Source organism: Nylanderia fulva, unplaced genomic scaffold (assembly GCF_048542155.1).
Source record: "Nylanderia fulva isolate GAGA-0341 unplaced genomic scaffold, ASM4854215v1 Scaffold264, whole genome shotgun sequence".
NCBI classification, from domain to species: Eukaryota; Metazoa; Arthropoda; class Insecta; order Hymenoptera; family Formicidae; genus Nylanderia; species Nylanderia fulva.
In genome coordinates, this window is record NW_028190330.1 from 121813 (window position 1) to 133279 (window position 11467).

Consider the following 11467-nt stretch of genomic DNA (forward strand, 5'->3'; position numbering starts at 1 on the left):
TTAACTTTGTATTTTAATATTTAACTTTTATGTATTGATAAAGACTGTAGTGCAGTCGAAACGTTTACAATTTATATCGATTCTGTAACGGAATGTTAATTTAATTATTTAACTATTAATAAAAATTTTTACACCTTATTTATTTGCTCGTTCAGTTGGCCTACTATATATGATTTGTTTAATTTTGTTAAATTATACGAGCCTTTCATTAATTAATTTTTATTGAAAATACATTTTCACTTTAAGCACAGTCCTTATTAAGTAGGGACTCTCCTCTTTATACAGACAAACACGGTCGTAGATTCGAAGGAACGTCAATACTAGTTTGACTAGACGAAACGTGAACCGGCAGACATGGCCGTAGGAATCGTAGTAGTTATACGCGTGGTTTTCGCTCTAGACCGCCGGAGGTTCCCCCCCCCCAAAAAGTACTAGCGCCGAACCTCTCCCATCAGGTGATGCCCTCACACGATAGCAGATCGATACACAGATCACTCGCTCACCTTTAACGGGTGATCGCGGCGGAAGTACCCACCTTGCTTCCCAAACATATACCGCTCGCCTCGTACTGATGGTACGAAACAAAGTCTGACTACAATAGAGTATTACGCGACATAACATATAATACAGCAAGGAGCCTGATCTTGATTTATTTCTACAACCTATTTATTGAAGACTACTGGTCAGTAAATGTTACATTCTGATGCTAACTGCGATAATTGTAAAGTTAAGCGATCGCGGAATTATTATCTAAGAAAGAGTTACTATCGCCGCCCGCCTTGGGAGTTTGTTGTGGTGCTTCGTCATTCCTTTCGATAAGCAGCTTGCATAATTGACTGACGGCACGCCTTCTCGTAGATGAAAGCGTCTTCACATCCACTACTTTAACGAGACCGTGAGGGTCAGGATATGTCTTTACTATTTTTCCAAGCTCCCACTTGGTCGGCGGTAGCAACATGTTTCTAATTAGCACCAGATTATCAACCTTCAGGTTAGCCGTTTTCTGACGCCACTTATAACGCTATTGTAGCGTATGTAGATAATCTCGCGACCATATCCGCCAAAACTATTCATGCATCCGCTGTACGCGTTGCCAATGATTGAGTCGCGACTCCTTCAAGTTAACGGACTCCTCAGGTACTGCGATTAACGAAGTACCTATCAAGAAATGAGCCGGTGTTAAGGGTGAAAGATCAGAGGGATCATCGGACATGGGAGCGATCGGTCTAGAATTCAAGCAGGATTCTACCTGAGTCAATAATGTGACAAACTCCTCATTATAAAGCGTATGCGCACCAATTACACGGCATAAGTGGTGCTTAACGGACTTTACGCCCGCTTCCCACATTCCTCCAAAATGTGGGGCTGAGGGCGGTATAAACCGCCAAGTTATGCCGTCGGAGGCTAAATACGCGACAAGTTCTGAATTACGGGACAGAGCCCTGATCGCATGGCGCAACTCCCTGTCAGCACCCTTAAAATTGATGCCATTGTCGCTAAATAAGGAGGCAGGAAGCCCTCTACGAGAAGCGAATCTTCTGAAAGCGGCTAAAAAACCATCGCTAGTATAATCGTTAGCCAGTTCTAGATGTATGGCCCTGGTGGTCAAACAAACAAACACAACCACATAAGCCTTGTGGGTGCGTTGACCGCGACCCACTGTCGGTAGCACCAGAAAAGGTCCGGCGTAATCCACGCCGGTATGTTGGAATGGGCGGGATGGATTGACTCGAACATCAGACAGATTACCCATGAGCTGCGGGACCGGTATAGCCCTGTGGCAAACACAGACAACACACCTATGAACGTGAGATTTTACAATGTTACGAGCATTTAGAAGCCAATATTGTTGGCGTAAAACTCTTAAAGTCAACTGTGTTCCGTTGTGTAGCGTGCGACTGTGGGCTTGCGCGACAATAAGATCCGATATACGATGCCTGGGTAAAATAATGGGATGTCTCTCATCGTAAGACAGTGAGGCCTGGGAAAGGCGTCCCCCAACACGTAGGACACCTTTAGAGTCCAAAAACGGATTCAAATTTCTCAACGGACTAGATTTAGACGGGCAGCCACCCCGCTCTATTTCCTGAGTCTCGATCGAAAAGCTGAATCTCTGTACATATATAATCCAGAAGTTCCGAGTTTGCTTGACAACGTCACCCAACTCAGGTGCTATGTTTACTTGAGCGTTATCAACTCGTCTAAGACGTTGTCTAATCCTGTAGAAGAATAAAAGGCAATATGCCGTGATCCGCAAAAGCCTAGGCCAACTAGAGACCTGGTCGGGAAGATCCCAGTCGGCTGTGCACCGCTGAATTAAATGAACGGGAACGGTACGTCGCTCCATGTTCCCTTCGGTTCGAAGAGAAGAGGGCTGCTCCGGCCAGAGTGTGAAAGTTGACTGTAACCATGGAGGCCTAGTCCACCACCGAGAATGCGACTTTAGTTCTTGAACGCTGATGCCGCGCGACGCGCAGTCCGCGGGGTTATCCTTTGACCCGACAAATAACCACTGAGCTTGCGGCAGGCTCGTCTGGATCTCTGACACCCTATTAGAGACAAAAGTTTTCCAGGTAGTAGGATGTTGCCTAACCCAAGCAAGAGTTATCATTGAGTCTGACCAGCAGTACACTGGAACTAAGTTTAATTTAAGGATATTTATCACATATTTAAGAAAACGAGCTAATAAAGTTGCTGCACACAGTTCTAGCCTAGGCGCGCTAATAATTTTAACAGAAGCTACCTTAGATTTACAGGCCAGCAGAATCACTCCAAAACTATTTAAAGAATGAATTACACGAATATATATAACAGCCGCATAGGCTCGGATGGAGGCATCTGCAAACCCATGTAATTCGATACCAAGATCGGAAGCGCTTTGGTTCGTCCACCGTGAGATCGAGATGTCCTTGAGCTCGGTCAAGCTACGAGAATACTCATGCTATCGCGTCACGAAATCACTTGAGAGCGGAGTATTCCAATCGAATTTTCGCAGCCACAGTTCTTGCATGAAAATCTTTGCCGTAATCACCACAAGGGCAATCCAACCCAGTGGATCAAAGAATCGTGAAATAGCGAATAGCACGTCGCGTTTGGAAGTTACTGAAAGCTCCGGAATTCGAATACTAAAGTGGAATCGATCTAAGGTAGGACTCCAAGAAATACCTAAAACCTTTAAAGAGGAATCCTCAGCAAATTTGATGCTATTGCCGTCCAGACGATCAGACAACGGTACTTCAGCTAATAGTTCGTCATAATTTGACGTCCACTTACGGAGGTGAAAACCTCCCTTTTCTAACAGACTGTTCAACTGTTGACGAGTGGCTTGTATGGTGGGCACATTATCTCTCCCAAACAACACATCATCTACGTAGATGGAATTGTCGAGTACAGACACAGCTAACGGGAATGCAGATCCCTTGTCCTCACATAGTTGTCGTAAGACACGCATGGATAAATAAGGCGCTGAAGCCGTGTCGTACGTGACGGTGAGTAAACGATAATGAGCAACCAGTTCATCCGGGTGAGGGCGCCATAATATCCTTTGAAAGTCAGTGTCTATCGGATGAACCATGATCTGTCTGAACATTTTAGCGATGTCAGCAACGAGAACTAAGCGATGAGTTCGCCAGCGCATAATAATAGATAAAAGATCCGTCTGCAACTTGGGACCTGTTAGCAGCAGATCATTTAACGAAATCCCATTGTTCATAGGACTCGAGGCGTTGAATACAACCCGTATTGGAGACGTACTGCTACTTGCCTTCACCACTGGATAGTGAGGCAGATAGAATGAGTTATTATTAATAACCTCTCTCTGAAGAACACGGGCCATATGACCCATCTGTTCATATTCCAAAATAAAGTTACAATAACTTGCAGCCAAGTCAATATTACGCTCTAAACGCCGCTCTAACTTGTCGAAAGCGCCAGAAGCGACGTGAAGCAAACGACCGACCTTGGTTATGTGATCCGTTCGAAAAGGTAAGCGAACAAGATAACGTCCACTAGGTAACCTTGAATGAGTAGATGCGAAATGCGTTTCGCACTCGACCTCCTCTTCAGTGAGGGAACTACTAGCAGAGACTTCCTCTATCTCCCAAAACTGCTTTAGTAACGCGTCTATACTAGGAGAGATAGAGCAGTGTAACAAAGGCAGTAAACGAGGAGTGCCTGAAGGCTCGTCGTTGAACGGACCGAGGACAACCCATCCAAATATGGTACGGTACGACCAGGGCTCTATCTTTGGCGTAGTCCGTCTAGCACAATGGAACCATAACTGTCAGCTCCGATCAATAGATCGATCGGTTCACCACCGAACGGATCGGGATCCGCGAATTGTAAGTTCTGCAAATGAGGATACGTAAACAGATTAACAGTACGCTTAGGCGTATACGAAGTTAATATAGGAAGGATGAATGCTGTCACTGTAACCGTAGCGCTCGTAGCCGAGCTTGCGCTCAGATGGAGTTTAACTGCATGATGAGAGACTCCAGTCGATTGGTCACCTATGCCAGTGACCTTGACATATACCTTACTACGTTTTGCCTTCAAAACTTGGACGGCCCTTTTAGTTATAAACGTAGCCTCCGAGCCTGTATCAATCAATGCTCGAATATTTAAACAACGAGCCTTGTTACTACTTACAGAGATTCAAGCAGTGGCTTGCAATACGACATCAGTGATTGGAGGAATGTGGGAAGGGCCAGGAACAGCTAACGTAGCTGAAAGGCTGGCTTTTGAAGGTATGGTATTTACAGCATTTATATTTGATACAACCTTTGTAGCAGGAATATCGATCTGCGTTGGCCCACCGCTATTATCATCTTCGTGCAGAAGCGTGTGGTGTTTGCGTTGGCAGCGTGCACAACGTCCTCGAGATTTACAATCGCATGGATAATGTCCTTTGATCAGGCAATTGTAACAGCAACGATGCTGTCGTACGACATTCTTTCTTTGCTCTGTGGATAATGACTTGAATTGAATACACTGATACAAAGAATGTGATTCTGAGCAATATAAACATTTAACATTTGAGACGGATGAAGTCAATGATTTGGTGGTTGCTGAACGATTTATTCTAGTATTTGAACTGCGAGAGTCGCCAGCAGCGGTCAGAGCCAGCATTCTACCAACCAGAAACGTGCTTAGCTCGCTAAATAAAGCTGGTTCTCGCTTATTGCCCAAACTGATTTCCCACTCAGTACTTGTATGGACATCTAATTTCTTAGATAGGATAGCAACCACAAAATCATCGACGCTAATTTTACCAAGACTACGCAACGCAAGGACGGCATCATTAATCATATCATGCACGCGCTTCAACTCGGAGACGGAATCTGTCTTCATCGGAGTAGCGTCCAAAATAGTGTTAAGGTGAGAAGCAACAATCGCGCGGGTGTTTTCATAGCGATCCTTTACTGCTTCCCATGCTAATGTGTAATTTGCGTCAGTAACTGTGATATTTTTAATAACGACGTGAGCTTCGCCCGTCAGACTCGTTTTTAAATAGTGTAAACGTTGCACATTTATAAGACCTTTATTGTTTATTACGAGTGACTCGAAAATGTCACGAAAGCTCACCCACTCAGTATACTGACCGGAGAATTTAGGGAGATCGATTTGCGGCAACGGAATAGAGCCTGATGGGCTTGAACTTAAATCTAGAGTACTACTAGCGATCACACGACCGCTATTTTTCGTCAGTCTCTCTAAGACTTCGCTGAGATAATCCGACGCCTGAAAGTAGTTCTCCGTCGCCTGCTGGAATTGCTCGTCCTTGAAATATGTAAGACTCCCTCGATTCGTGGGTTTAACCGCCGCCTTAATATCTGCATGGAGACTCTGACCTTGACGCCACAGCCTTTCCAGAATAGACATCCGGTTCCGCGTGACTGCTGTTGTAAAATTGCCTTGCCCGAGCTTCTTGAAGTTGTCGACTGTCCTCAAAATCTGGTAGATTACGTCCGCTTGCTCCTCTAATAACCGCTCTATTATACTGGCGGGAATATAAGCAGGTAAATGCTTTTATCACACGAATACGTGTAAATATATTCGGCCTTGGAATTCCTGAGAGATACGCTGGTGCGCACTTGCTGAGTTTGTTGATCACGTGCGTATCACTCAACGCGATCCTCGAACTTGTAGAGAAGGCCACGTGATTCTCAGAGCACGTTCACATCTGTACACTTCGCTGATTGCGAATACGCCGAAGCAGATGCACAGCACTGACTGAGGTCTATGTGGAGTGCCCTTTATACACGCGTAAATTATCAAAAGTCTTGAGGGAAGCGCTGGAATACGCTTACCGAATTCGCCGATCACGTGAGCAGCACGCAGCGCGGTTCACGCACCACCGGTCTGAAGAATTACGTAATTACCGCCTGTAGAACGCGGAATGTTTAAAGATGCATCAATCAGATGCAGTGCACCGAACCAGAGTCCACGTGCAATGCGTTTAACACGCAGGATTGTCGAAGGGCAATGCACCATGACCGCACGGAGCACGTGTGAACGTAGCGAGTTTGACTTGCATGCGAAATTCAGCAATCACGTGAACACTTACGGTATACGCTGTAGTGATAACTGCCCGAAAGCTCGGTAAATACACTCGGAATGCTGTCCACAATCAGTCCGATTCCCCCGTATCCGGCTCAAAGGATCAAATTTTATGTTAAGCACTCGATTAACTCCGAGTGTGAGAGTTCTGGTGAGAATGGATAGGGAGATATCGGAGCAGGAATCAACGCATTCTTGTCACTTTAACACACGAGGTTTATTGAAAATACATTTTCACTTTAAGCACAGTCCTTATTAAGTAGGGACTCTCCTCTTTATACAGACAAACACGGTCGTAGATTCAAAGAAACGTCAATACTAGTTTGACTAGACGAAACGTGAACCGGCAGACATGGCCGTAGGAATCGTAGTAGTTATACGCGTGGTTTTCGCTCTAGACCGTCGGAGGCCGGGGGGGGGGGCCAAAAAAGTGCTAGCGCCGGACCTCTCTTATCAGGTGGTGCCCTCACACGATAGCAGATCGATACACAGATCACTCGCTCACCTTTAACGGGTGATTGCGGCGGAAGTACCCACCTTGTTTCCCAAACACAATCACTAGTGTTTAAATAAAAGTTTAGAAATTAATCGATCAAATTAGCGAGTAAATGATTTATTTGTTAAGGTACGCGGATCATAAATGACGTGACACGTATATTGCACAAGAACAAGAAATACTTTATTTGATACAAAATATACGAGTAGAGAAATAAGTACACGCGTAACCGACATGGACGTGAAGAGAACTGTATATAGAGAAGGGGAATATACATAGGTGGGCACGCGCTGAACGTAAAAAGTCCCTAGAGCAAGAACGGAGGTGCCATTCGACGCTGCCTATAGTACAAAAGGTCGCTAGCTCCAACATTATTCAGCTTCACGACATTTCAACCATGTGATTGTGGTCCTTATCAAGTGAAACACTAAAATATTTTATTACATAAATAATTATTAAAGTACATGCAAAAATTTTTTCAGATAACATATCAATAAAAACTAATAATTATACTTACAAAAGAATTCAATTAAAGTTAACACATTATTAATCTAAATTTTGTCAGTAACATTTTTTAAAACTATAGTCAATCAATAGAACAAAGCAAAACATTAAACATCATATCCGTCGAAGAATCGTCAGATTCTAATATGTTTTTAAAAAGAATATTTACACGACCTTAATTATTTTGTTATAAATTTTGTTAAGATTTTCCGTATCTTTCTGTAAGTTTATGTTGTTTTTAAATTAATATAGAACATTTCGGCTAACTCTCTCTTCCTTAAGTGTTTTTCCGTATGTAAAATGTTAAATTTATTCCAATCGAAATCATGTTTAAATTCAGATCGGTGTTTGCTTATAACTAAATGTGAACTATGATGCAATTTAATATTATTATAATGCTCCTTTACCCGTGTATTAAGATATTTCTTTGTTTGCCCTATATATGAAGCGGAGCAATTCTTACAGTCAATCTTATAGACAACATTTGTTGCATTATTGTAAGATAAAACATCTTTGCCCACATTTATAATATTATTTAGTATTTTCGGCAATCTATAACCAACATTCATGCCGAATTTCTTTAGAAAATGTGAACTATCATTGCTAAAATTGTCTACATATGATATCGAAATATAAGGTGCTTTCACCTGTGATGTACCTAAATTTTCATCACTATTAGTAGAATTCTTGTTATATTTCAAAAAATTAATTCTTTTATATATAAAGCTATTGATTATGTCAATGGGAAAACAGTTATATTTCGTAAAATATTTTTAATTGTTAATATATTTTTTTCATAAAACCGTCTATTGGATAATAGTATTGCATGATCCACTAAATTATAAATCGTGTTGATTTTTTATTTAAAAGGATGGCTAGAATGAAAATTTATATATCTGCCTAACTAATTCGTTATTAATTTTTTATTATTAACATCTCGACAAACAGTAACATTTAAGAAATTAAGTGATGAATTGCATTTTATCTCACAAGTGAATTTCAAACGCTCATGGTAATTATTAAATGCAGATAAAACCGCATCTGTTTTTTTAATAGGTATTATGGCAAAGATGTCAACTTATCTATAGTACATATCTATAATTCACTTATGAGTAAAATAACAAAAAATAAAATTTTAATTAAAAAAACTGGGCGCGCTGCTAAGTTTCAAAATTACAATGCACCTTAAAATTACATAAATTATCGGTATTAGAAATTGTTAAAATCGAGCGTTTTGCAATAACATTGAGCGTAAGCTCGTTACGTCCGCGACCAATGGGAGGGGTGACTTTAAAAATCCGAATGTTAAATTCTTTTGCTATATCGTGTCTTCCGCAGCTTTGCGCTAACGAGCTTACGAGTTCTCAAATATTTTTGTAAGTCAAATCTCGCGAAGGTCGGAACGATATACCTACGGGGCCGCGGGTTAAACTTGCGGAATCAAAAGACATACCGACGTAATCCCTCGCACGAATGCAACGCGTACTCGTGAAGTTCGCGAAACGCATTTTCTAACCACTCATACGCGTTTGCTCCTTCGGATATCGGCCGAATACGAAAACTAATTTTTCGTCCTTCTACACCAAAAGTTCTAAACAGACGCACGTTTTCCGCTAACATTATTAAATATCTTAAATTACCATTAGGCTCTTGATTCGCTATTTCTTCCACCGCTTCTTCTTCTTCTTCTTCCTCTTGCCCGCCAGCAGCCGCTAAATGTCGCTCTTCGACATCGTCGGATTCCTCCCCGGAGCGGTTTTGAGAATCTTCTTGGTGTATTTTGACGTTCCTTCCCCCGCCACTCTGTACTGTGAGAAATAAAAAATTATATTAACAAAATAAAATACAATATTTAATAAAATATTATTCTCTTACGTTTGAATTTTTATTAATAATGTAAAATTGTTGTTATTAATAATTATGTTAAGTTCACTTACGTTTTAATATTCTTTTACCGAGGCATTTGTATCACCCTGCGTGGGTTAATACTCCGGTGAATATGAAATTTCGGGCGCGATGTTAGGAGAGAAAGAAATTCCTAATAAAATTTTATTTTAATTAAAATAAACAAAAAATTTATACGTAGGAAAAGATTAAGTATAAAATATGCAATTATTACCTTCCTCAGCCATCGCCCCGCTATCTTCTTCTTCTTCTTCTTCTTCAGAAAACGTGGCGTTATTTTCATCTCCCACTTCTTCTTCTTCTTCATCTCCCGTTTGTTCTTCTCGATCTTCCGGCTCTTCTTCTTCTTCATCTTCCGTTTGCTGTATTTTTTCTTCTTCCAACTCTTCATCTTCCTCTTCCTCCTCCTCCTCCTCCACTTACTCCTCCTCGTTCACTTCCTCTTCCAGCTCCTCTTCATCTTCCGAAATCAAGTTTATTTTCTCGTCAATTTCCTCCTTCTGTTCTCGCTTCTCTACCACCACGTTTTCATTCGCCGCGTCATCTAATATTCATCAGTCATATATTATTAGTATTTCACATAATTAAAAAATATTTTGTGTTGATATATACCACTGTAGTATTTTTCTTACTTACTTTTAATCGAGTAAATATGACCGCTTCATCGAACAGACTTACTTCGCGAACCCGCGCTTCTTCCACGTCTTTGACACTTTTGGCTAAATCAATAACCGGGTGTTCCATCTTTGGCGTTAACACGATGCGTGCACGACCTGGAACGTATAACATTTTTATTAAAAAATTTCTTGTTTAATATAATGTTTTCTAGCAGCGCGATATAATTTATGATGTTAAAAACTCACGCGAAGGCCCGGGCTCCGGCGAAGAATCCGCTCGTCGTCTTCTATTTAACCTTAATCTAAGTGATACGGGGCGATTCTCCAGTACATGCAACCGGTTTCCTGTAACGCATGCGACAGGGCGTACGATAGCTAAAGTTTTAGCGATTTAAATAAATAAATAATTGGGGTAGTTTTAATTAATTTATTTATAATTAAGTGTAATAAAAATAAAAACTTACCATTATTATCTCCTCCCCGCAGAACTCGATGAAAATGTAGGAGGAGATATTCTATGTAACCTGCTGTATCGTTTTCCTTCTCACCATCGAAATAGTATCGCGACTCGATCATCTCACCCGCGATAATCACTAATTCGCGAAAAACACTAAAATGTCTTAGTCGGAATAATACCGCTAGCACAGCGCTGGGACATTCCTCCGCAAATTTTCCAAAAATATTAAAGCATTTCTCTTCACTCGCGCATGCTAATTCATATATATGCTTGGAAAAATTTTTCCCGCATAAACTCTGCGCTAGTGATAGACAAATTTCAATTATTGTACTTTTTTCGAACTCATTATTGAAATTTAATAGTACACTTACGTCGAATACGTGAGTACGCGAGAAACGAAATTCAAAAATGTAACTAGCTAACTTAACTCCGAGAGCCGTATTTATACGTGTTTATGGAAATCAAGATGGGGAATTTTCAGGTATCTTTTCTCGATTTTATTTTTTTTCTCATAGTCGTGTATTTTTACCCATGTTTTATATTCATATATATATACGAGGTGTGTTCAAAAAGTATCGCAAATTTTGAATTTCCGCGGGTTACGTATATTCGATTTTAGATTTTTTTGTGGCGTTGTTGGTACTCATGTTTCTCATTTATGCCGACAAGTACGGCCATTTTGAATGTTCAGTTAATTTTTGACAGCTGCTTTGCTTGCACGTGTTTTGGCTCGTCTTCGATTTTTGCCTATTCCAAAAAATGGATCAAAGAATCTGTATCAAATTTTGTGTGAAAAACAAAATTAAGTGCGCGGACGCATTCCGAATGTTGACTGTGGCATATGGTGAAGCTACCTTGGACCGAAGCAACGTTTATCGGTGGTACAAAATGTTTTCCGAGGGCCGAGAAGATGTGAACGACGAAGAGCGT

General features: G+C 41.1%; 3 protein-coding genes across 3 annotated transcripts; all 3 read right to left on the reverse strand.

Annotated features, from left to right (window-relative positions):
* Nucleotides 1-1066: 1066 nt before the first annotated feature.
* On the reverse strand, nucleotides 1067-2611 carry LOC146722846 (uncharacterized). The gene has a single exon (XM_085483731.1). The coding sequence runs from the start codon at nucleotides 2609-2611 to the stop codon at nucleotides 1067-1069; it is 1545 nt and encodes a 514-aa protein (XP_085339857.1).
* A 330-nt stretch (nucleotides 2612-2941) lies between these two features.
* On the reverse strand, nucleotides 2942-3844 carry LOC146722847 (uncharacterized). Its single transcript, XM_085483732.1, has one exon. It carries the CDS (start codon nucleotides 3842-3844, stop codon nucleotides 2942-2944), a length of 903 nt encoding a protein of 300 aa, XP_085339858.1.
* Nucleotides 3845-8712: 4868 nt separating this feature from the next.
* LOC146722848 (uncharacterized) lies at nucleotides 8713-11102 on the reverse strand. The gene is made up of 6 exons (XM_085483733.1): nucleotides 10545-11102; nucleotides 10327-10425; nucleotides 10100-10236; nucleotides 9678-10007; nucleotides 9496-9596; nucleotides 8713-9366 (listed from the first exon to the last, which is right to left on the reverse strand). The coding sequence occupies exons 1-4, from the start codon at nucleotides 10654-10656 to the stop codon at nucleotides 9978-9980; spliced, it is 378 nt and encodes a 125-aa protein (XP_085339859.1). The 5' UTR covers nucleotides 10657-11102; the 3' UTR covers nucleotides 8713-9366; nucleotides 9496-9596; nucleotides 9678-9977.
* Nucleotides 11103-11467: the final 365 nt, after the last annotated feature.